This window comes from Heliconius melpomene, chromosome 9 (assembly GCF_056956725.1).
Source record: "Heliconius melpomene rosina isolate 202511_hmr_F chromosome 9, ASM5695672v1, whole genome shotgun sequence".
NCBI classification, from domain to species: Eukaryota; Metazoa; Arthropoda; class Insecta; order Lepidoptera; family Nymphalidae; genus Heliconius; species Heliconius melpomene.
Window position 1 is genome coordinate 4,331,651 of NC_140397.1, and position 23,986 is coordinate 4,355,636.

The window sequence follows — 23,986 nt, forward strand, 5'->3', positions numbered from 1 at the left end:
TTATTAGAAGGAACTAATGATAACTAATCATTATAGTTGTAGAATAATCGACATAACCAGTACTTTTAATCGAAATGTTTTGACTTTTCGAGATATTTTCAGTATCGAGTCTAGTTTTTGGCACATTTCAATTTATGTTTGTTAATTGTTTAAGTTGTTTACAAAGAAATGATGTGTAAAGTTGTTACTTGCAGTCAATCCGTGAAAAAAAATATTTATATAGCAAGTTTTATTTATTTTACACTATTGCTTTTTTGAACTTAGTTAAATAGTCATTAGCCTGTTTATAGCAGTGTTTAAAAAGCTAACGTTATTAATAATAATAATATTTTATTTCAAACACTATCTTACAAAAATATTTAAATATGGCTTTAGCGTATTTACCCCTTTTTTTAAAAGGTCAAGTTGTAAAAGGATTTGGAAGAGGTTCGAAGGACTTAGGTTGCCCTACAGGTAAATGTTTTTATTTATTTAACTGCTTTAATTGATTGTTATTTTGCCTTGATAAAACATTTGTATGTAATAATTTTCCATTTCTTGTTTACATTTTACACATGTCAATATATGTTTTCTATTTCCTTTCCCCCTAGTGAGATCTAACCCAAGACCATCGCGCTTACAATCAGACGTTTGTGCCCTTGCGCCACTACGTTAATTGTTTTTTACATTAAAATAATATTTTATATAAGAAAAAAATTGTGCCATATGTACCTACTTAGTGATGACATTGTACTATTTACATATTCTTAGATAATGCTGTTTATCTTAGAACAAGTAAATGCTTAAGGTCATTTATATATTGAATTAAATATAAGATTCAGCTGCTCAGTCATATTACTATAAACATAATAATTGTGGATTCAAATTACATTCAAGGGAATGAATTATTTTCACTTCCTTACTCTGGTAATAGAACAAATGTGATGTTGAGTTCTAATACTCAACATGCAATGTCTTAATAAGTTTCATCTATATACCTTACTAAAAATAATCAACAACCACCTATGTATAAACAGACATCAAAAGAGGTTTACATGAAAATAAATTTACAAGAATTATATATAATAAAATAAATTACTATAATTAATTATAATTGTTACTTATCAATTTGCTATTGATTACTTATCATTCTTAATTCCCCTATCTATTCTATATTTGCCTCTACAGATTTGTAGTAAATGTAAAAACAATATTACATATAATAAAACAATTTTATATATATTATACTATTCAGGAATATATTAGGGAAAAAATAGTTGCCAGTACAAGTAATAATTAATTATTACCTACACTGGCAGGCTCTTATCAGAACTGCCTACCGAGCCACCTTTATGTTTATTCAATTATTGAAATTGTACCTACAAACGTCTATTTGAACAAAAAACAATTAAAATTTGAATTCTGGAGTATGCTTCAACTCTAAAATCCACAGTATATGAAATATATACAATGAACTGAAAGAAAATGAAATATTTTTTTTAAATGTAACTACAATTATGACTTCATTAAATAATACACTTTTTGAACTCCGACTTTAATAGTCCATCAAATGTTAAAAATAGTAACTATTTCAAATCTAGTGTGTGTGTGTGACAATCACAATTGAAGTGATGACAAATGATAGTTGTTTCAGTATGTAAGCTCTAATTTTCATTATAACTATTGGTGCATTAACGCATGTATATTAAACATGTATTAAATAGATAAATACATGATATATTGTTAATAATAATTTACCACAGTTTTACTATATTAGACAACCTAATTAAAAATACAATTTTTATTTTGATTTCAGCGAACTACCCTCGGGAAGTAGCACAGTCACTACCAAAAGACTTAAAGCCGGGGGTTTATTATGGATGGGCACAAGTAGACTCGGGGCCAGTTCATAAGATGGTAGTGAACATAGGATGGTGTCCATTCTACCATAATAAGGAGATGTCTGTTGTAAGTATTATTGTGATTCTAGATATATAGGCAGTTATATTGAAATTATATTTAGCTCAATTATATTGACTGTAAAATGATTAAAAATAAATCGGCTTTATGCTGTATCCCTAGTGAACCAAGTGACACACTGTTTCCCACTTTATAATAATATTTCAAGGCATTCACTGTTGAGTGGCAGAACTGAACGAAGGCCTTTTGCCTTGGTGCCAGAACAAAGAAATGAAAATATTAATTTAATATTGTGACCTTGCGCCACAACATCTTCAACTACAAATATTAACTATGTTTAATAAAATACCATTTTGCTATTATTGATTAACATTTGCCACTTGTATCTATTTTCAAGTCAGAACTAGTAAATCAATTGCTATACTTTAATCATTAGTTACTGTTCAGTAGTGGTTTGAATATGGGAATAATAAAACGAGCTGCGTCACATTCTGTTTATTTAATTCAAATGTGTATGGCTTAATCAAACTGTCTCTTTATAAATCAAATGAGCAACTTTATAACTTCAACATATAAAAGTAAATATATTTGACCATATACAATTTACAAATAAATGTGTTATTCATTATTAGCTATAATTGAAATGAGAATAATATATTGGTTATAGGTCCCAAAAAAAAAGTTATGCAATAGGAAATATAATAATTCTATACAGTGTTGGTAGTGCTATTTAACATTACATATTTTATTACTATGTAGCTCATTATAAGAGTCCAACTGTGGTGCCGGGGCACAAGTGTGTGACTGTAAGTTTGACAAGTTGTGGGCTCAAAATTTACTCAAATAAATATTTAATATTTCCATTTTTTCCTTCTGGCTTTGATTCAAATTCCAGTGTTGTGATCTGCCACTCAACACATAATGCATGCAGAGTTCAGCGGAAAGTTGGCATTGGAGTGTCTTAAGTTCTTAACACCAAGCTCTAGCGCAACATAGTACATTCAAATCTGTTACTAGTTTATTTTAGCTTTTTATGGTGTATGCAGCATATAGCAGGATAGGGGAAAACTTAGTGTTGACTGAATGAAGTGAATTAATGTCTATGGAATGTCAGGCAGGATAGCTGCTAGCTAATGTAATAGTAAAATATACCATTGACTTTGAAAAGAGCAACTGTTGAGTTTCTTGCTGGCTCTTCTCAGCAGAACTGCCTTCCGAACTGGTGGTAGCTTTTTGTTTATATGTTCATTTGACGATGTGACATTTGACAAAAGTGCTTATAAGTCTTTTAGAATAAAGAATATTTGGAATTTGAATTTAAATAACATTTACTTTTTTGTACTATTTCATATAGTTGTGCAATTTTATTTTATTTCAGGAAACACATGTAATGCACAATTTCAAAGGAGATTTTTATGGTTCCATATTAAAAGTTTGTGTAATTGGATATATGAGATCAGAAAAGAACTTTAATTCTTTAGATGAATTGGTGGAAGCCATTAAGCAAGATATAGATAATGCCGCCACAGCATTAGAGCTACAAGAGTCTATTAAACTAAAAGAAGATAAGTTTTTTAGTGACTGATGAGGAGTACCTTTTAGTATAAGTGTTGTAATGTTATTCCAAATAGTATAATATATTGTTGTTATCACAGTAAATTTATTTATATTAATATGTTATCTGTTGTTTTAAATGTTTAAATTTAAGTTTATTACTTTATAAACATCTCCATACTTCAATAAATTTGCCTCAGATTATGTGTTTAAAAATATATCTTACAGGGAAATATAAATAGTGCTATTTTTATACGAACAATATTAAATGTGTTCATAATTATATACAAATATTTATATGTAAATAGAAATGTAATTAAAGAGATTTTTATAATGAAATAAAAGACATAATACCGTTTGAAAAAGCCTTTATTTGTAATGCTTTAACAAATCCAATGAATAAGAAAAATATCACTCATTGAAACATTTGAAAATAAAATGCAAATCTTAAATTAGGGCTCTCTCTCCAGGTAGGTTTAGTGTTGTTTTCTTCTAAATGAACATCCTGAAAAAAAATAATTGAATCAGTACCAATCCAGGAATAGCCATGAGAACATTCCTAGGAACAACAAAATTATATTCAAGGCTTGTAAATATTTTTTTAATAAATCTTTAAACTTGAAAATAATATTAGGGTCCTTAAAACAATAATTTGTCTCTATTAATGACATGAAAATATATGACTTTCAGAAGAGCATTTCAATGTTTAGTGGTTATAATAATAATGATAAGCCTTTATTTCTCATAACATGGATTTTGGATGTCATCATTATCAGATTGCCTTGGGACATAGACCTCCCCCAGCTTTTTAGTGGTTCCCTTACAGCAAAAATTATAAGATACTAGCGGCCCGCCCGCGGCTTCGCCTGCGTGAACTACGTTATTATTAATGTCTGTCTTCATGAGTATCTACATCCTATAAGTGATGTCCATGCAAAATTTGAGTAATGTAGTAGTGAGCATTTGTAGTAATGAAGTTTCATACAAACTTTCACCCCCAAAAACAACCCCTTAGAAGTCGAATATTGCAAATTCCCATCTTAGCAAGCACCTATGTCCTATAAATAATGCCTATGCAAAATTTGAGATTCCTAGCACAAGTAGTTTCTGAGATTTCGTGACGAGTGAGTGATCTTTCGATTTTATATATATAGATGAAAGAATGAAATTATGCACAGCACAAGTGCAGTTTTCATAATAACTATTTAACCTATTATAAAACTATTTATATCTCGGGATGATACATCTGACAAATATCATGTTTATACAATGCTGGTCCAGTGTTTGATTCCCTCCCATTGGACTGAATTATTTTCATAATATAATGCTGCAATGTCACTAAAATTGTGTGGCAATTGTGGAGCAACAAAAGTCCTGGATACATACAGATATTAGATGCAGTATACAGAGTGAAGATAAAAAAAGTCTTGAATAAATCACCACATTTAACTATCAGTTCATTTTAAATACAGTGTAACAGGTAGAGGAATCCAACATGATATGTAAACAAACATAAATGCTGTGGAGATAATGATCTTCAAAACCATAGTATTGTTGAAACTAAAGGAAGGTCACATAAAAACATGAGGGCCTCAGAGGTCATGTATGAGGAGGTTGATAACAGTAGGTGAGGCAAAAAAGATATGCAGTAGCATATTATCAGGCGCTCTGTTCTCTCTGGCTATCCCATGAAGAATGAAGTGCTCTACCCCGTATATACGCAAGATAGGCAGAGGAAACTTATTGCTTTAACACTGTTACCCAGACACCACCCATTTTTGAGACATTGCATATTAAGTTGTGGAACTCAATCTTGTGCTAAATCTTGATATTAAAGATAAGAAATGAAAGCAAATTACAGTCACTATACTATGATGGCCTCAATGAAGGCCTTAGTGTCCTAATATAATAAATAGAGCACAGTCATAATATTCTATCATGTATGTATTATCATACATGATAGAATATTATTATTAAACAATAAATTGTTGGATTGGCCAATATATTATGAAAATATTGTATTTTGTATTGATATAATATCATTACACATAAACTTGTCATCTTAAGCTGACACTTTCACAACATTAGAAAACTAGTGAAACATTAAATAATTTGTTTATGTTGCACAATTCAATGAAATTTTCTTGCTGTTATATTTTGTAATGATAGAAAATGGAATATTTTCCTATTTCATAACAAAAGTAAATTGTCTTAAATATCTACCTCTAAATAATTAAATCAATTATATACATAAAACAGGATCAAAGTTTTGAGAACACAAGTAATTTTAAACATTACATTAAACATAACATTTTTTATTAACATTTTATGAATAGAAATGAAAAAAATATATCCACAACCTAATTTGCTTACTAATGCGTTTATTATAGTATCTTGAAGGGTAAAAGAATGTTTAAATTAGATAGCGTGCAAGGTAGCACATGATATATTACATTAATATAAATAAAAATTAGCAATACCTTCAGTTAACCTGGCACGACCACCAGTAGGCTGGCAAAGAATTGTTGAGCATCCTGCACATACGACAACTCTTTGCGCGTGACTAAATACAGTTGTGATTCTGTAACATCCTGGGCACTTTACATCCATGAAGTAAGAGTTTGGATGTGGCACAAGCCTTTTAAGCTTGTGCTTCCTCTTTTCAGATGCAGGCGTAGGGTGCAATAAGTCAACTGCGAGCTGAAATGCACCAAAGTTTAGGTTAGATTCATATTTTCACAGCACCCACTTAAAACTTCTTTACAACATAAAAATTTTGATTGCACGTTGTCGTATATTTTACATTAAACACGAGCACAGTAATTCAAATTATTATAAATAAAGCATGAGATATTTCTGTGTCAGATAAGTAAGACGTCAGAGATGCCATGTGTTTATCTTGTTTTGGACATCAAAGGGGTTATATGTTCGGGATATTTAGATAATCATAAACAGAACATTATTTTGTGTACGTAAATATCACAAAGTTTAACCACATCACAATTTTATTAATGCCAAATATTTAATATTACACACCGGCATGGTTTCAGCTTCGATGCAGAACCGGAAAAGGAAAGACTATTAATATACCAAAGACAATATAGATCGGTCTATAAATATATAAAAAATGTAGAATATGTTGCGTTCATGTTAGATAAAACGTTTTATATTTCATTTTGTATAATAACTTATTTTTTATCAACTTCATATAAATATTTATATTCATTTACTAGTAACTATAATCATTAATTATAAGGTTAATATAATAAATCTTAATACTACTAATCTCTCTATTATAACTATGAGAAAACAATGGTATAAAGTATAAAATTGTAAAGTCGCTTTTTTAAACATATTTATACTCAACGAGAAATATACTATTTTTGTTCTGAGTAATATAATTATTACAAATGTAGTTTTTATTAATTTTAGAAATGAACTTAGGAGTTATTAAAAATCTAAATTCAACGATATATTCGAATTTTGAACGTTTGTGACATTATGTCTATGATTAATTATAATTGTGGTTGTTGAATGTTGATATTTCAAAGCAAGGAACATATACTAGTTTCAAAGTGTTTTACCCGCTTTATATAATTTTACATTCTAGACGTTTATATTCTAAATTATTTGTTTAATAACTAAGCTATGGCTGACGAAGAGTATGATGCTGAGGATGCAGGGGCAGATTATGATGACATAGTCGAAGAGGATAACAACATAGAAGAAGTTGAAGAACAGGAGGAAGATGGATACAATGTGCAATGTTTAGCACCAGGACAAGCTGGTGGAGGTGTTGAAAAATCTAAGCGAATTACTACTCGATATATGACTAAATACGAAAGGGCAAGAGTTTTAGGTAAATAAAACACTTTAGAGGTTATATTTTTTGTTCTCAATATAGTTATTATAGGTTATATCTTTTGTTTTTAAAATAGTAATAACGTAAAATATAGAATAGGATAAATTTAAATAAATAAGTACATATAATATGCCTATTTTTAAAGCACTTCCCAGCAGAGCCATGAAGAAAAAATCCAAAATACTAGCTTAGATGACAAACCTCAAGTATATAGACATTTGTTTGATAAATATATATATTTTCATTTGTTAATGCTTTTTCTTTCATGGTAGACAGATGAAACCTAGTGTCAAGACACTCCATTTTACACTTTCATCCAATTTTGCATCATTAAGTTGATTGACAAAACTTAATTTCACACTTAAAAATTTATTCATTCCGTAGTAATTGAATCAACAATTTACAGACAGATGCTGTCTCTTTTTTGCCTTAATGTGCTCTACTCATGTCTTATAAAACTCATATTTTACATGTGTTCTATATTATGTTTTTAGGAACGAGAGCTTTGCAAATAGCAATGTGTGCACCAGTTATGGTTGAATTAGAAGGAGAGACTGATCCATTACAAATTGCTATGAAGGAATTAAAACAAAGAAAAATTCCTATTATCATTAGGAGATACCTCCCTGACCATTCCTATGAAGACTGGAGTATAGACGAACTAATTATAATTGATCACTAGTAATAACACAATCTTTAAGTTAATTTTAAGTAAAGGATTTTTTAAAAAGAAATTGTATATAAATTGGTAACAACAAATCTTGATTGTTTTATTCTATTCCTTTAAACATTATTATAAAAAATTTTCAACTGGATTTGAAAATTTTATTGAAGTCAAAATAAACTGCTTGAAAATAGCTCACAATATATGTTGGTGTAATCTTTATTTACATTTAAGATTCAAACTTTAACCTGCATTTTTGGGAGGAAACTTTTGGGAATCTTTGTGCTGGGACACTTTATTTTCTTCTCTTCTTAATTCCAGATATATGTTTAGGAGGATATTATATGTTATGGAGCTTTCATAGCATTCCAAAATGGAAATATTTTTATTATTCTGAGTATAATCAAGTCTGCTATAATAAGTATGATATAGCCATAATATGTATAAAATATTAATAATTGCAAGATATTATTATTTTATATATCATTATTTTAAGTTATATTATGTTGTTAAATGCTACCAAAAACACCACAACATGTCCAACCAATCTTTATGATTTTATCATAAGTAAAGATTTTAATGAGGCCAGTTGTGGTGTATAGGCACAAAGTGTGACTGTAAACCGACTTTGTGGCTTCAATCCCCACTAGAGGAAATTAAATATTTCTTTTAAATTTATATTTCCTTTTCTTCTCTCTGGTGTTGAGGTAAAGCGGGTGTTGCATTACTCAACATGCAATGCCTCTAAAATTCGGTGGAAAGTGGGGAACAGTGTCTTAACACTTGGTTCCCTCTGCATATGTGTGGGATACAGTGTAAAGCTGATTTTAATTTAAAGCATAGCTAATAATAATTATTTTCAAGGTGCTAAATAAAAAGATTTATATAAACTAAAAACTATAATTTGTAGGTTTTTGTATACCTTAATTTAAATTTACATGTTTTAAATATTCTTCATGAGTCAACAGTTCATTTTTTGTTGCTTCTGAAACAGCAATACTGGATAACATTATAGCTATAAATCCATCTGAATCAGGTTGTTCTCTCAATAGTTCCGGATTTTTTATTAAATTTTCATTTATTTCTATAAGGGTTCCTTTCATCCCACAAGGTATTTTAAACTCGGTACCATCACTCCATTCTACTTTACATAATGGTGACTGTGGTGTTAAAAATTGTCCTCCCTTTTTACCTTTGCCTTTTACACTATTAGTTAATCTGTCAATTTTACCTACAGTAAAGTTTAATTTGTATGTGTCATTCTTTTTGAAAAAGAAATGGCTTGGGGCTAAACAAAGCAAAGTTATTCTGTTTGAATGAAACATTAACATTATGTCATTGTTTTCTATGCCATTTACATTTAAAATATATCTCTTGCTGAAATATCTATCTGTAAATGATTTATAAATTGATTTATCATGTAAGTCTATTGATTTTAAAATGTTGTACTCCATTTTGCTGCTTTATTAAACTAATTACTGTTTTCTTATGCTTTCTGCTGAGCGTATATTCTGGCACGAATTGCTGCATGCTTTTCCTCCGCCTCCTCGTTATTAAGCTTTTGCCGTCTTAATCTCTCACCTTTTAAACATTTTCTCATAGCTCTATCATGGTCATTACAATAACCAATAAATTTTCTAAAAGGATGCTGGAAATAATTAACAAGAATGAAATAATATTTAAAAGATGCTTATATCTAAAAGGTTGATTTATAAATATTTTATTTATCAGCAACTTTGCAATTTTAAAAACCTTTTGGTCAGTTTTTAAGTACTTACATCTACGTGACAATCTTGTAGTAATTTTATAAGGACATTACATTCATCCGTATGTAAATGAGGTGCTAAATCCGTGTGCATTACGTATCTTAAAATAATAACACAATTATTAGAGTAAAAAGGCTAATTATTAGCTTATATGGCGTACGAAATAAGAATTAAGATACCTCCGGATAGTTGATCGGCCGTCATCGAGACGTTGACGTTAACTCGTTTGGCAAAGTCAACTCTTACCACAGAGCATTAAGAACTGAAAATATTTACCATATCTATTGCTCTCTATGGTATCATATATTAAAATGGTTTTTAAAGACGAACTGTAAAATTATTGAATTATTACTTAAAATACAATTTTCCAAGATCTTTATCAAATATACTATAGCTTAATATGTTCGATGACTCTACTCTATTAGTACCATTTAAGTCTCACATGTGTACATACGTGTAGTTACATTTGTTGTAATAAATTTCACTTATAGAAAGTTATATTATTAAGAACAATAGTGGGCTTATATTGCTATTTTATAATTTTAAGTAGAGAGCTCAGCGTTTGGCACTCCGTTCTCTCTGACTACCCTGATAGAGATATAGCGTGACGCTAAGTAAAATTAGATTAAGTTAAGATTTTGAAGGATTTAATTTTAATAATTTATTTTATTTTGTAAGCCTTCACATTTATTATTCTTTATTTATTTATTTGAAAACTTTCCACTGGTGTAGTGTATAAGATTTCGGCATCTATCATTATACTTCAATTTTATTTATTTACTTATTACTTTATTTAAAAAAAACAATTACTGAATCACATTTTAGACATTCAAAGAGAAATAAAGAAATGTTACAAAGTATATTTTTTGGAAGAAAACCGCTTGATTGTTGTGATTTGAATCTTGATAAATAGTCTTGATGCCAAAATTTTGCCATACCTCATATTATTCAGCGTAGACAGCTCCCGCAAACTCGAGAATACTAGAGTTTTGGGGACTGTACCTGCGTAAACTATATAAGAGGCTGATTTAGATATTAGCATTAGCACAGATTTCTAAAATAATTATTTAAGCCTAGGGCCCCTACAATTTACGGCCTGCACCTGGGTGTATGAATGAAACGATAATATTCTTTTAATTTTTTATTTTAAATATCCACATACAGTCTCGCTCTAAAAAGTTGTAATTTAGGTTGAGACCGCGTTTCTTTAAGTACTTAGTCCTAGTGTTCTAGGTACGCACCTCATAAATAAATAAATAATTTTAATTAACAACTTTCGCTAACAAACTTTAACATAATATAATGACTAGATTATTTATTTTGTATAAAAATGGTTAATGAGGAAGTTGGAAGTGTCTTAATTTTTCTACAATCACTAAAAACGCAAAAAGAAAATCGCCTTAAAAGATATCATCCGACACGACATTATTCACGTCAAAACAGGAACAAGCGAGTGAAGCAAAATAAATATACGATAAAACAAATGGATAGAAAGAAAATGCGTTTTTTTTAATGTTACGACGCCCAATTAGAAAAAGAAATGCATAATGTGCCCAAAATAATCCTAATCCAATTCGCTAAAATAAAAAGCAGGTGTTATGTTATAAATGGCAGGGCTGTGTTTCAACTCTTGGGCATTCCCTGTGGGGTGGCAGTTTCTACCATCTTCTTGTATTTCCCAACGAGTTCGGGAAAATCGTAAGCAATGGCGACGTCCAACCGTGTAATGGGACAGCCACGGAAGTATGTGCACGTTGCTGATAATTGCTGGAACTCGTACAAGGGATTCAACCTGAAGAAGTCCCGATACGTTTCGGGATCGGGCAGGTCATACCTGTTGAAAATGTTAATTTACTTTAGTGAATGTGGATAGTATTATTCCAGTGCCGGATGGAGTTACTGTAGTGGGTTTTTCTGCCAAAATACATGTAATATACATACAGAACATATAATAATATGTCTATGAAAAAATAATATATTGATCTTTTTTCGGTATTTTGAAGGAATATGTAATACAAACCTTGAAATGTTGGTGAGTGTGCTCAGACCCTCATAGATGTGATAGTTCTGAGGGTTATCAATGATAGCATCAGCGATAAGCTTCCTGTTACCAAATATAGTTTTGTGGTTGTAGTACGTAGTCAGATAACAGTCGACCATCTTAGCGTGGTTCCTTACGCGCACCTTAAGAAACAATAATTCGTCAAATTCACTTCTCTTCGTCCAATATAAATCTTAAAGTACAAAATAATACAATATACTCAAGCATAAACAAGTAGTAACAAAAATATCTAAACACGTACCGCAAATCGTCTGGCGCTAGCAATTTTGTTCTCAATACGCTTGTCGATAGCTTGTCGTAGATCTCTAAATAGTTCTCGTTCCTGCGCTTGGAGGAGCCGAGCGGGTGCGCCGGCCTCCAGCGGCATCGACCACAGCGACACCGTGTACATGACTGGGGGCTGCGCTGAACTCATCAGAGGTGATATGTTCCAGATTAACGCGCTCTGTACCCGCATTAGCTCTTCAGGTTTCACTGTGTCCGCTTTGTTCAGCACTATACGAGTCTATGAATTGGACATATTTAAATAGAATGGAGCAATTGAATGTATATTTAAATGTGGCTAAGTAACAATGTCTCAATGTAGACTGTAGAGGCGACCGATATGGGTTCGATTCTACTCGGGGAATTAATTATTTTTATTTTCTCACTTGAGTGGAGTTGAGATAACATGATAGTTGAGATCTGCCAACAGGTAATGCCTCAAAAATCTGGCGTATAGTGGGGAACGAAGTTTCTTATCAATAGGTACTCCTGCTTATCCTGTTACAGGATACAACGTAAAGCTAAAATTAAATATTAAGTTTTCCTCAAAACTCAGCGATATTTTATCGATTTCTTTTTAAATACCTGTGATTCTCTGCCTTTTAGTTGATCTAATATAGCTTCAGTCTCCGGACCGACATCAAGCTTTGAGGGATCGTATACAAGGAATATAATATCGGCGCGATCAATGAACCATTGACAAGCGTCATTAAATGGAAAAACGCGTGACACTTGCTTCCTCACTTCCAATATTCCAGGAATTTCTACTATGTTCACCTACAAATTACAATTTATTAAAAGAAATTGTTTGTTATCACTCATATATACAATATCTTAAAATCTTATTATTGCATAAAATTTACCTTTTCTAATAATTTACTGGGATATTTAAGTCCTCGTAGACGTTCTTCTAAGCCTTGACCAAACTTTTGAAGGCCTGAGAAGGTCCAATCAGCTGCTAACTGTGTACCATCGAGTACTTCTGGCTCTTTGCCATGCATTAAAATATTGAAATATGCGGGGGAAGGTTCAGCGCCTAAAAATAATTATTATTGAAATTATCTTATCGTTTCGAGAGCTTGATATTATTTCGAGAGTTTTTTGTTTTCGAGTTAGACTTATCGTTTCGAGAGTTTGAGAGTTTGATACAATGAATATTGAAAATATCGTACCAGTTCTTAACGACCATTCAGAAAATTCAATTCCAGTTAAATAATTTAATATTGAAGATTTTCCGCCACTCCAAGGGCCCATGAATAGAACCAAAGGCTTAGAAAATATTTCTGGATCACCAAAATGCCTATTGCTCAGGTCCCTATACTTGTATAGGCCTTCCAATGGCTTTATAGAATTTTCATAAAGACGCTTCAAGTCTCTTAGAACAATGTCAGCTGATTTTTCGATGATTAATTCTGACTCGCTAGCTTCTTCATCCAATCGCAAGATCTGTATGATATGTTCACGAGATCTCAAATTTTCCGGTATTTCTCCAGTCTGAAAATTAAATATTTAAATAAAAAGAAAAGAATATTAGCTATATAGTATTGTATTAAAAGTTAATAGTTATCTATGAACATTGCCTATGGATATACTTAAAACATACCAGTAACAAATCCTCTTCTGGAGCACCTTCTTCTTCAGCAGATTCTTCGTCTGATTGTGCTTCTGCAGATTTTTCCTCTCCTTTCTCATCTTGTTCATCAGACTTTCCTTCTTCTTTCTCATCTACACCAGATTTTCCTTCTTCTTTCTTATCTTCATCAGATTTTGCTTCTTCTTTTTCATCTTCATCAGATTTTGCTTCCTCTTTTACATCTTCTTGACTATCTTTATCTTCTGCAGATTCCTCAGCTTGTTCTTCTGCAGACTGTTCTGTTTGAATGCTTTCTTCAGATTTTTCATCTTGAGCAGCTTCACTTGAATCATCTACCTGAGATGATTTGTCTTCTTCTTCGTTTGACTTATCATCTTTTTCATCTGTCTCTTGTTGTTCTTCCTTAGATTCTATCTCTTTTTCTTCTTGGGAGTCATCTTGGTCACCTCCTTCTTTAACTTCTTCAGATTCAGCCTTTTCTTGAGATCCATCGCCGTCGATTTTGTCTTCGTTGCTTTCATCTTTGGCATCATCTGCTTCCTTAGACGCATCATCCTCATTCGATTTATCCTCACTCTCTGCCGCTTCTTCACTTACATCTTGCTCTTTATCTTCATCACTTTTAGAAGCTATACTAGCGTCTTCATCTGATTGTTGTTCTTCCTGTTCATCTTCTTTGCTCACCTCATCCTCTTTACTTTCTGGCGTTTCTTCCTTACTGGCTTCAGAATCTATGCTTTCGACTGCGTCTGCTGCTTCATCACTCTCTATAAAAACATTTAAAGAATAAAACATAAGCCGTGATTCATAATAAAAAAACTATTTCAGTTATCTACATGAAACAAATTTTCGATATTTAGAATCGTGGTGCAGAGGCACAAAGTGTGAATGTAAAATCCACAATCCCTATTCGAGGAGATAAAATATTTATTTAAATTTATTAATAACTACACTGATAATTATTAGGAATAAATATGTCCCCAACATATCTAAGCCTATTAAACAAAAATTTTGAGCGACGTTGAAATGTATTTTACCATTTTCGATTTCTGGTTCTTCAGCTTTTTCTTTGCTGTCTCCATCGTCATTTTCCTTACTGTCAGCATCTGCTTGTATCTCTACACTATCTTCACCTTCAGTACTTAAGTTTTCTTTAGATTCTTCCCCAGCTACTTCACCCGTCTCTTCATAGGACACTTGCGATACATATGGCTCATCAGCGACTTCAACTGATGGCACATCTTCCTCTGCTTCTTTACTCTCTACTTCTTTACTATCATCGGCATCTGCCTCTTCTGCTGAAGTTTCTTCTTTCGTATCGTCACCTATACTAACTTCACTGGATTCGTTTTTTTCTGAAGATTCTGGAATTTCCAAGAATAATTAATTAGTTATTAGAATCACATGGCTAATGCCTAATAATTTGTTAGTTTCTTATGTTGTCAAATAAAGATGTTATCTAAATATTAACTAGTAATATAATAAAATATAAATAATTTATAATAGTCAATAAGAGTCAATTTTTATGGCCAGTCGTGGCGCAGGGGCAAAAGTGTGTCTGGAAACGTGACTGGTTGTGAAATATTTATTTAAAATGTATATTTTAATTTCTTCGCTTCAGTCTTGACGCAAAGAGGCATTTGAGTAAAAAATATTTAGAATTTGAATATTTGAGCTGAATGTATCACTACCGTAAAGTTAGGCCATCCACCGCTACAAAATTAAGGTGTTGCTATAAATACGAATGTTACAATGTTCTTTTGTCATAAATGCCAAAATAATTATGCAAAATTAATTTATAAACTATACTGTATTCTCTTACAAAATATAATAAAGTCTAGTTTACCATTACCATTACCTTTAAAAATATTTTACTATAATTATTAATTTTATAATTTTAAAAATTAAACGTCTTTGCTAAAATTACTAACATGAAAGTAGCTACGACCTGTATTAAAATTAAGCGGCCGCAACAGGTGTGTATTAACAAATCACTTTTAGTTTTTATTTTTAACCAAGTCCTCACGTTGCTGACGATTCCAATATAAGTGAACTCGAAATTATATAATATGTACGCATATAATATGTGTTTACAATTTTGTCGAGAGGTTTACTTAAAATAAAATATGACTTCAATCCTCCCTTCAAGACCTGCCGGACGCCCAAGGAAGCGCTGGTGGGATGTCGTGAAGCAGGACATGAGAGCCAATTCACTAACAAAGGACGTTAGAGACATACGCCGGTATTAATGGTAGGAGGAAGAAGAAGACGACTTCAAGCAATGAACTATGCAAATTTAAGACTTACATGATTTTCTCATGGATGTCACACGGAAAACAAAAAAAAATCTAAAAAATCGGTCCACCCATTTGAAAGTTCTTTATCTCAGAACCAACATAAAAAAAACAATCGAATTGAGAATCTCCTTGATACTTGGTAGATATTTTTACCAAAAGAATGTGTTTTAAGTTTTAATATTGATTTCAGGAGGTATTTCATATAGATATGAGTTTCCCTTAATAATTGGCGTTGAACTTGCCAGTACAAACGTTGGCAGTTGTACAATATTACTTAAAAATACATGCTTACAAATTACGATATCTATTGCATAACGCGATGACATTATATGTGACGGTATTAATAGCATCATATGTATTAAATAATTGTAAATCATTTTAGAATTGAGTAATACATTTCACTACTAGGAATGAGGCGAAGGAATAAGGGGGGGCCCACCCCTAAATATAGTTTTAGTCTTGTGTCCACTCCACCTTGCTCCATAGAAAATACCCCTATGAACTATGTTTACTTTTTACTGCCTCATTGAATACAGTTTTATTATACATAATATAACTGACATCAGGAACTGTCTCGATAAAATATGATCATCCGTAGCCTATTAAAACATGAAAATATTAATACACTAATACACAGATATTGTATTTTACAAGTTAAGTACTTAAGTAGTCTAATCTAAACATCCACGTGCACTCTCTTAAAAATAATTGCAAAAACTTTCACATTTCGATAAAATGGTTTGCTCTATAGAATTATTAAATAAGGATTTATATATTTTATTTATTGCTAAAATAAACTTGTAAAATCGTAGCAATCATGTATTCCAGTTATTGTAAGGTTTTCGTTACGCCGTGTCGTGTACTGCTAGTAGAACATGCAGAGGAAACTTGGGAATCTAGAGTTAGGATACTTTATTTGCCATGAAGGCACTTCCGTTTCCGACTTTCCGCTGAATCTTAAAGCTCACGGAATGGATGGAACTCAACTGTTCACTACCGGTTATTTTTTTCGTCTCGAAAATTTGTTTTTATATTACAATTTAAAATAATTTCCCATTTGTTTCTATTTTCTATAGCAGCGTATATTTTGCTTACAATGACTCCGTAATATTATTCAAGCGAGGATTTGGATTTGGAAACAGGCTAGGCTGTTCAACAAAGGAATTACACAGTCGGCGCTTAACGCCGAAAGGTCAAGTTACAATTTAAACATATTTTAAATATAATGTTGGTTGCCCACGATGTATACAACTTAAAGAACAAAATTTTTGAGTTTATTCCCTTAAGATTTAGGTACCTACTCTGTGGTAGTGGGTATTATTTAAGAGATATTCAAACAAAAGTATTTAGTAACTTTAAGACTGAAATATTATCATTGTCATAGCTGACGACGAACAACTTGACGAGCGTATGTCAGTGTCGCTCACGTTTAAATTAAAGAACTATAAAACCAACGCAGTAAATTCGAGGTTATTCTACTAATAGAAAATTCGGAGAATTTTTAATTGAATGCGTTTAAAAATGATGGCGTGAGTCACTGTGGTTTCCGTTGTGTAATGATTCCCCATCATCTATCCACATTTAAAAGAAATAAACTGGTCTATATTTTTTCTTACCGACAGGTGGATGGAAAAAGCTTTTCTTAATGAAATTTTTATAGCCTTAACGCTTATTGTACCACACATTTTGGTTATTACCTGTTTATTTCATTATTTATTTCATTATTTATCGGCCTATCTTAAAAGAAGTAATTTGTTCAAAATAAATAATTAATTTGTCCGTAATAAATAATTAAAGGCTTTCGTCGATTGTGCAAATGCGGATTTTTAAGATGTTCGGGCATCGGTTTTCGAGACATTACATTACATTACATTCAACATGACTATTCTGTAACCAGAGGAAATGAATATAACTTATTCCCCCAATATGGGAATCGAACCTAGAACCGCCGAGTTTTACAGAGGTTCAGATGTTGTGCGCTATCAAGTCAGAAGCGATACCAATAGAAGAAACGATTTACCTGGTTCTACGTCGCCTGATTCGAGTTCTTTAAGCGCCTTTTCGATATATGGACGGCATTGTGATTCTGAAGGAATGTCGTCATCGGCTGAAATAAAAAAAAAAATGTTTAATAAAGACATGTTTAAGTAACATTGTAAGTTTGTATTCTATTTTGGATAAATCAACTTAATTCTAATTATTAATTTCTAATGAAAATTCCTAAAGAAATGTGAAAAAAAAAATAGTTAAATACGATTACACTTATAAAACTGAACTGACTACTGTTATTGTGTTTCTACTAGTAAAAAAAATGTTTAAACTTAACGTTTTAGGTTAAACTTAACATGATCTAACTATAAAGAATATGAATGACACTGTGTCTTAGTTTCTTGTTTTTTTTTTTTAGTTTTTGATTTCTGTGAATATATTAAAAAGTAAACTAAAAACGGAGCCTCATGGACTGTGGTATTGGATTTGTACTTACTATATCTATAACAGAATATTGAAACTGCTAAAGAGATAATATTCATTTAAATATTTTTTAATTATATTATAAAATAGTCCTTCGAGCCGTCTTTGATATTTTTCAGTTGGTGACAACAATGGTTGTATGTTCAATAAAATTAAGTAGAATACGAAAGATCGATAGACTTAGGTGCATCATTCTTAGGTGATCATGTTATTACCCATTAAGTATAATTCACTTCAATCACAGACCTTAAAACAAACAATTTCTATAATTTAAATACTCTAAATATAAACTAACAAGCATAATTTTATGACAATTTTTCGTATCGCTTACATAAAAAAAAACATTTTAATATATATACCAAAATGATTGGAGTGACCTGGTAACACATATAAAAAATAAAAATATCTTGCTGAACCGACAGAATAATAAATAGTCGAGACTCAATCGACGTTCAATTTTGGCATTGTCGTGGAGTATTGTTCTTGGATTCTCGCCATTAAACATTATATGCAGATTATAACATTTTTTATGAGTCCATTCATATAAAATATTCGTTTTTAAATATTTTCCATTTGATCGAACAGTTTTGAGAATAGTTTATGGCTTTATAAAATTGTAAACATATGGCTGCCAAGAAGAGAAAGATTGAACAAGCAATACGTAATATTATCATTACAATTTATACATATCAAGTATTGTATTAAATATTTTAAAGTACTAAACACAATATGAACAAACTACTTGATAGATTTAGTTTTGTTTATAGATAAACTGTTTAAATTGAACTCTTAACGTCATCAAAATTAGACAGTTGATGTTGTTTATAAGAACACCAAAAACAATATAAATAACTAAACGAATGAGGCTTTCAATATTTTCTTAATTTTTTAAAACTGTTAGTGATTATATCATATATATTTCAGATACACTATGCACCTATTTTTTTTCACAACGATTTGAAATAAATAATTAAATTGTAAGCTACTTATTACTTATATTATGAGGGATCATTTTCAAAGCAATTTGTCGCATTTAAGCATTTTTACCTAATAACTTCGTTTAACTGTTGTTGTATAAAGAAAATAATACGTACAGTCTAGATATATTTTTTGGGGACAGCCTGGACTTACACTTTGAATAGGTATGTTCGTGCACAGATATATTTTCATTTTTCAGGGCTGATATTTTATTAGTAAAATTTCTGGGGTAGGCACAAGAGTACTCTGGGGTGGGCACGGACGTGCGTTTAACACTCTAGAAGAAAATAGGCACCGATATTCTTAGTGCATTGAAAAAGCTATATAAGACCTAGGTATAATTTATTAAATCTTTTCTTTCAAGAAATTGCTTGTGTGACCCAAATAATTAGCCTTGCTACATTCCATGATTTAATCTTTTAGCTGTACACGACTTGTCATTGACTTAGGAAACTATATTTAAAGCATCTAAAATAGTACAGTACGGTCAACAAGTCGTGGCCGCCCCGAAGTTAGCTGTAGATGGCTGCGCTGATTTGATTTTAGGATTTTTCTTACTTTTGATTATTTTCTTTCCGAGTGAACGTTGCGCAAACGTTCAGATCACTTCAGGGCGGCACGACTTGTTGACCGTACTATAGACCGGGTACCACATATATAAGATATATTTGTGAATGAGGCAATTGTTCTATTTCAAACAATAGAATATTTCATGTTAGACCAAGAAAAAAATGTTATTTTATGAAATTTATTATGTTAGACTATATAATTAATTATGATTAATGAATTTATTTTTCTCATTAATGATACTTTACAACTTTCCAATATCTTAAATTATTTATTGTGCATTTGAGAAAGATCCTTTAATATGTAAAATTCCGAATATTAATACTTATGTAAATTATGAAGTGACCTACATATATTTATGTTTAACTTTTATAATGTCGCCATGATCCTATCGTTTTTCACAAGATGGCGACGCGCATAACGACAAATCCCTGTATTTCTATTTGTGTAGCTATACTGGATAGTATATCCTAAATCTACACTGTATCAACATTGAGAAAATATTGTAGAATGATTATTTAATTGTAGCAATAGCCCTACATTTTCAGTTAAGGTTACAGCCAGAAATAGCTCACAAACTACTCGCGCTTTTTACATAATTTAAGCGCAAGTTACACCGAAAATAGCATCGGTGTAGTGACGCAGGGCGCGCGGCTCCCACACTCCCACACATCGCGACTCACCTCTCGCCGCGAGCGCGAGCGCCGACACGGCACACAACATGCACAACATAAACCTCCATAACTTTAATCTCTCTGTCCACATTTTGATAGGTTCCAGCCCGCTACACAGGGCCACCAGTCATTTGCACACTCGCGCACCCGACCGGTCGATCCACGGACGCGAATCACGGCTACACTGAACAGAGAACACTCCGTCACGGGACTCGAGCTGCATTCCCAAAAATGCAGGTCGAGTCGGTCGCGGCCACTCGATTGCGGTCACAAGCTTGTAAATACCAAGTCAAAATAATGCAATTGAAAGAATTAATTAAGCAATCATTAAAATGGAACCCGCAATGTAATGGTCGCGACGGTCGCGTCTGTCGCCGTGGTTGGGAACGGACGTACTCTATTTCCGGAGACAGCACAGCATCGCTGGTCGAAGGGGTACTGGCGCAGAGCGGCGGCGCTCCCCGCGCATTTACAGCTTTCAGATTCAGCGCGCGATTCGTGCCAAGCCGCCGAGCGCAGGTGACGCGCGTCCTCGCGCCCGGCGATACACTTCCCGTCGCATGCGCTGATTTTCGGACATATTTTTCGGATATAAAATGATTTGTATTATTTTTAGGGTTTCGTACCTCAAAAGATGTAAACGGAACCCTTATGGGATCACTTTGTTGTCCGTCTGTAAAGACCTATCTCGAGATTTGTGTGATGGTATCAAATTTAAATTAATATTGACTATTCAGACCGTCAGTCTTTTGGAGCACAGAAAAAATAAAGCTTCCGAGTCAAAAAAGTATAAATTTAAAGGTATTTTATAGAAACAAGTCATTATAGACAAAACGGGTGCATATGCCTGCAAAGGACAGTGGGCAAATTGGGACCAATACCAATAAAACGTATCATTGAATATATCCATCTATTAGCCTTTGAAACTCCACTGCTGGGAGGCCTAGGATCGCGGCGATCACTTACCTACTAACAGGTGACCCGACCTCACATTTGCCTTGTCTTTTCAATAAAAAACAACCTGTCACATTTATAAACAATTTAGATTTTAATTAATTTAAATTTATTGTGAATTGCCACGATTTGTCCGAATAGATATGATAGATTAAGGCGGACGCGAGATCGACATAGACAAATACCCAAGCATCAGAATACAATATCTGTTGGCACGAATGATCGACCAGCCGTTTAGATATTTCAATGTGCCATTCTTAAAATTATTCCATTCTCGCATGCACCTGAGAGTTTCATAACTTACTCCTTATTTATAAGTCGTAAGTGGAAAAACATGAGGTCGTTCTGGCGCAGGAGCACTAGCGTGACTGTAACACGATTGTGAGTAAGTACGATTTCCATTCGGGAAAATTAATTATTATTTATTAATATTTTTATGTCATCGCTCGGTACCAAGGCAAAAAGCGTGGCACTCAACAAGTAAAGCCTCTAATATTTGGCGAAAAGTGGAGAACGGAGAATCTAGGTTCGTTCTGCTTATCCTGATATATGCGGGATACGGCGTGAAGATGAAAAAAAAAGAATAAGCATGAAGTATTTACATATGCAAAATCATTTGCCAAATCGATCATAATCGCGTAAGGCAAATTAGCTTAGGAATTTAATGATGACCTCTATCATACTATTCCTAAATAGAAAATCTCTAGGTAGGTACTGTTTATTTTTGTATTCTATTTAAATGTAATAAGTAAAGAATGATGGCAGTCGTGGCATAAACGTGACAGGTTGGGGGTTTGATTCCCACTAGAGGTAATGAAATATTTATATTTCCATTTCTACGCTATGGTGTCGAGGCAAGTTTCTCAATTCTCGTGAAGCTGAAAAAGAACGTTATAACGTAGCAGCATTTTGTTAAATTACTATATATATTTTAACTTTAAAATAATTTCTTATTATTTAAGAAATATTTAAAAATCCATATAAATATAAGATACTACAGAGCAATCGTAATTAGTTTGCTTTAGGTATGCATTATCAACAATTTTAAGCCCCAAATTGACCCTCGACCCGTCATTATGAAACATGATAATGATAGGCAAGTCACATCAGTTGTCTCCAAATAACCGAGACTACTGTATTCCTTATTAAAATGTGTTCAAAAAGCATCACAATGTTTCCAAGATATTATTCACATGGAAGTCGTGTTTTAGTTACTAAGTTACAAATTCGCAGCCATAGCAGTAATAACGTTAAAGAAACATCTTTGTGCAATTTACATAAGAAATACGGTGGAAAATTGGTCGATTTCGCTGGTTTCCTGTTACCCGTGCAATATTCGGACCTGAGCGTCTCAGCATCTCATATCTTTACAAGAAATAGTGCTTCAATATTCGACGTCTCACACATGCTACAAACCAACGTTAGAGGAAAAGATTGTGTAACGTGGTTCGAATCAATATGTCCAGTGGATTTAAACGGAATGGCGGCCGGATCTGGCTCTTTAACTGTATTTCTGAATGAGAAAGGAGGTATAATTGACGATCTTATTGTTACCAAAGTAAAAGAAGATCAATTGTATGTAGTATCAAATGCTGGTCGTCTAGATGTCGACAAACAGCATATGCTGGAAACAGCTGAAATTTTTCGTAAAAAAGGCAAAGACGTGTCAGTTGAATTTTGGGATGTGAGTACCAGATCTCTTATAGCGCTACAAGGACCTAAAGCAGCGTCCAACTTACAGGCTCTCACAGAAATTTCTCTGGCAGACTTGACATTTATGATCTCTCGTGTAGGTAACGTAGCAGGTGTGGAGTGTAGAATAACACGCTGTGGTTATACTGGAGAAGATGGCTTCGAAATATCAATGCCGGCAGATAAGGCCGAGAACGTAGTCGAAGCCCTACTACAATCACAGGAGGTTAAACTAGCCGGTCTTGGAGCTCGCGATTCGTTACGGCTAGAAGCCGGTTTATGCTTATATGGTAACGATATCGACGAGAGTGTTACACCAGTTGAAGCAAGCTTGACTTGGTTGATAGCCAAAGCGCGTAGAACAAACGCAAATTTCCCCGGTTCTGATATCATTTTGAGGCAAATAAAGGAGGGTGTAGAAAAACGGAGAATCGGATTGAGAATAGAGAATGGTGCTCCCGCGCGAAAAGACGTTGATATTAAGAATTTAAATAATGAAACTATAGGTAAAGTAACCAGCGGTTGCCCAAGTCCGTCGTTAGGCGGTAACGTTGCTATGGGATATGTCGCTGAAGAATTTAAAAAACTTGGCACAAAACTTAATGTGAGCATCCGAGGGAAAGACGTGCCGTGTGTTGTTGCTAAAATGCCTTTTGTACCTTCTAAATATTATATTAAGAAATAAAA

The 23,986-nt window shown here is 32.5% G+C and overlaps 7 protein-coding genes across 11 annotated transcripts; 3 read left to right on the top strand and 4 right to left on the bottom strand.

Moving 5' to 3' along the window:
- Positions 1–123: 123 nt before the first annotated feature.
- Positions 124–3,818, top strand: Rfk (Riboflavin kinase). Its single transcript, XM_085190264.1, has 3 exons — positions 124–453; positions 1,796–1,947; positions 3,278–3,818. The coding sequence occupies exons 1-3, from the start codon at positions 366–368 to the stop codon at positions 3,482–3,484; spliced, it is 447 nt and encodes a 148-aa protein (XP_085046390.1). The 5' UTR covers positions 124–365; the 3' UTR covers positions 3,485–3,818.
- On the bottom strand, positions 3,805–6,624 carry RpS27 (ribosomal protein S27). Its single transcript, XM_085190266.1, has 3 exons — positions 6,490–6,624; positions 5,934–6,153; positions 3,805–3,958 (listed from the first exon to the last, which is right to left on the bottom strand). The coding sequence occupies exons 1-3, from the start codon at positions 6,493–6,495 to the stop codon at positions 3,930–3,932; spliced, it is 255 nt and encodes an 84-aa protein (XP_085046392.1). The 5' UTR covers positions 6,496–6,624; the 3' UTR covers positions 3,805–3,929.
- Positions 6,625–6,960: 336 nt separating this feature from the next.
- On the top strand, positions 6,961–8,074 carry Polr2F (RNA polymerase II subunit RpII18). Its single transcript, XM_085190467.1, has 2 exons — positions 6,961–7,312; positions 7,810–8,074. The coding sequence occupies exons 1-2, from the start codon at positions 7,102–7,104 to the stop codon at positions 7,995–7,997; spliced, it is 399 nt and encodes a 132-aa protein (XP_085046593.1). The 5' UTR covers positions 6,961–7,101; the 3' UTR covers positions 7,998–8,074.
- A 791-nt stretch (positions 8,075–8,865) lies between these two features.
- On the bottom strand, positions 8,866–9,433 carry LOC146536283 (protein Abitram). Its single transcript, XM_085190324.1, has one exon. It carries the CDS (start codon positions 9,431–9,433, stop codon positions 8,903–8,905), a length of 531 nt encoding a protein of 176 aa, XP_085046450.1. The 3' UTR covers positions 8,866–8,902.
- On the bottom strand, positions 8,866–10,018 carry LOC146536284 (COX assembly mitochondrial protein 2 homolog). Its single transcript, XM_085190325.1, has 3 exons — positions 9,925–10,018; positions 9,758–9,845; positions 8,866–9,627 (listed from the first exon to the last, which is right to left on the bottom strand). Exons 2-3 carry the CDS (start codon positions 9,836–9,838, stop codon positions 9,466–9,468), a joined length of 243 nt encoding a protein of 80 aa, XP_085046451.1. The 5' UTR covers positions 9,839–9,845; positions 9,925–10,018; the 3' UTR covers positions 8,866–9,465.
- Positions 10,019–10,873: 855 nt separating this feature from the next.
- On the bottom strand, positions 10,874–21,198 carry LOC146536285 (uncharacterized). 5 transcript variants are annotated; one of them, XM_085189903.1, is made up of 11 exons: positions 21,050–21,198; positions 20,663–20,837; positions 17,983–18,069; positions 14,703–15,029; positions 13,675–14,432; positions 13,244–13,565; positions 12,935–13,107; positions 12,657–12,848; positions 12,049–12,312; positions 11,766–11,929; positions 10,874–11,579 (listed from the first exon to the last, which is right to left on the bottom strand). In XM_085189903.1, the coding sequence occupies exons 2-11, from the start codon at positions 20,742–20,744 to the stop codon at positions 11,369–11,371; spliced, it is 2,580 nt and encodes an 859-aa protein (XP_085046029.1). In that variant the 5' UTR covers positions 20,745–20,837; positions 21,050–21,198; the 3' UTR covers positions 10,874–11,368. The 5 variants fall into 5 exon arrangements, with proteins under 5 accessions (XP_085046029.1, XP_085046033.1, XP_085046031.1 ...); XM_085189907.1 differs by having other exon boundaries at positions 20,663–20,832; positions 21,050–21,115; XM_085189905.1 differs by having other exon boundaries at positions 20,997–21,107.
- A 589-nt stretch (positions 21,199–21,787) lies between these two features.
- On the top strand, positions 21,788–23,984 carry LOC146536286 (uncharacterized). Its single transcript, XM_085189909.1, has one exon. It carries the CDS (start codon positions 22,758–22,760, stop codon positions 23,982–23,984), a length of 1,227 nt encoding a protein of 408 aa, XP_085046035.1. The 5' UTR covers positions 21,788–22,757.
- Positions 23,985–23,986: the final 2 nt, after the last annotated feature.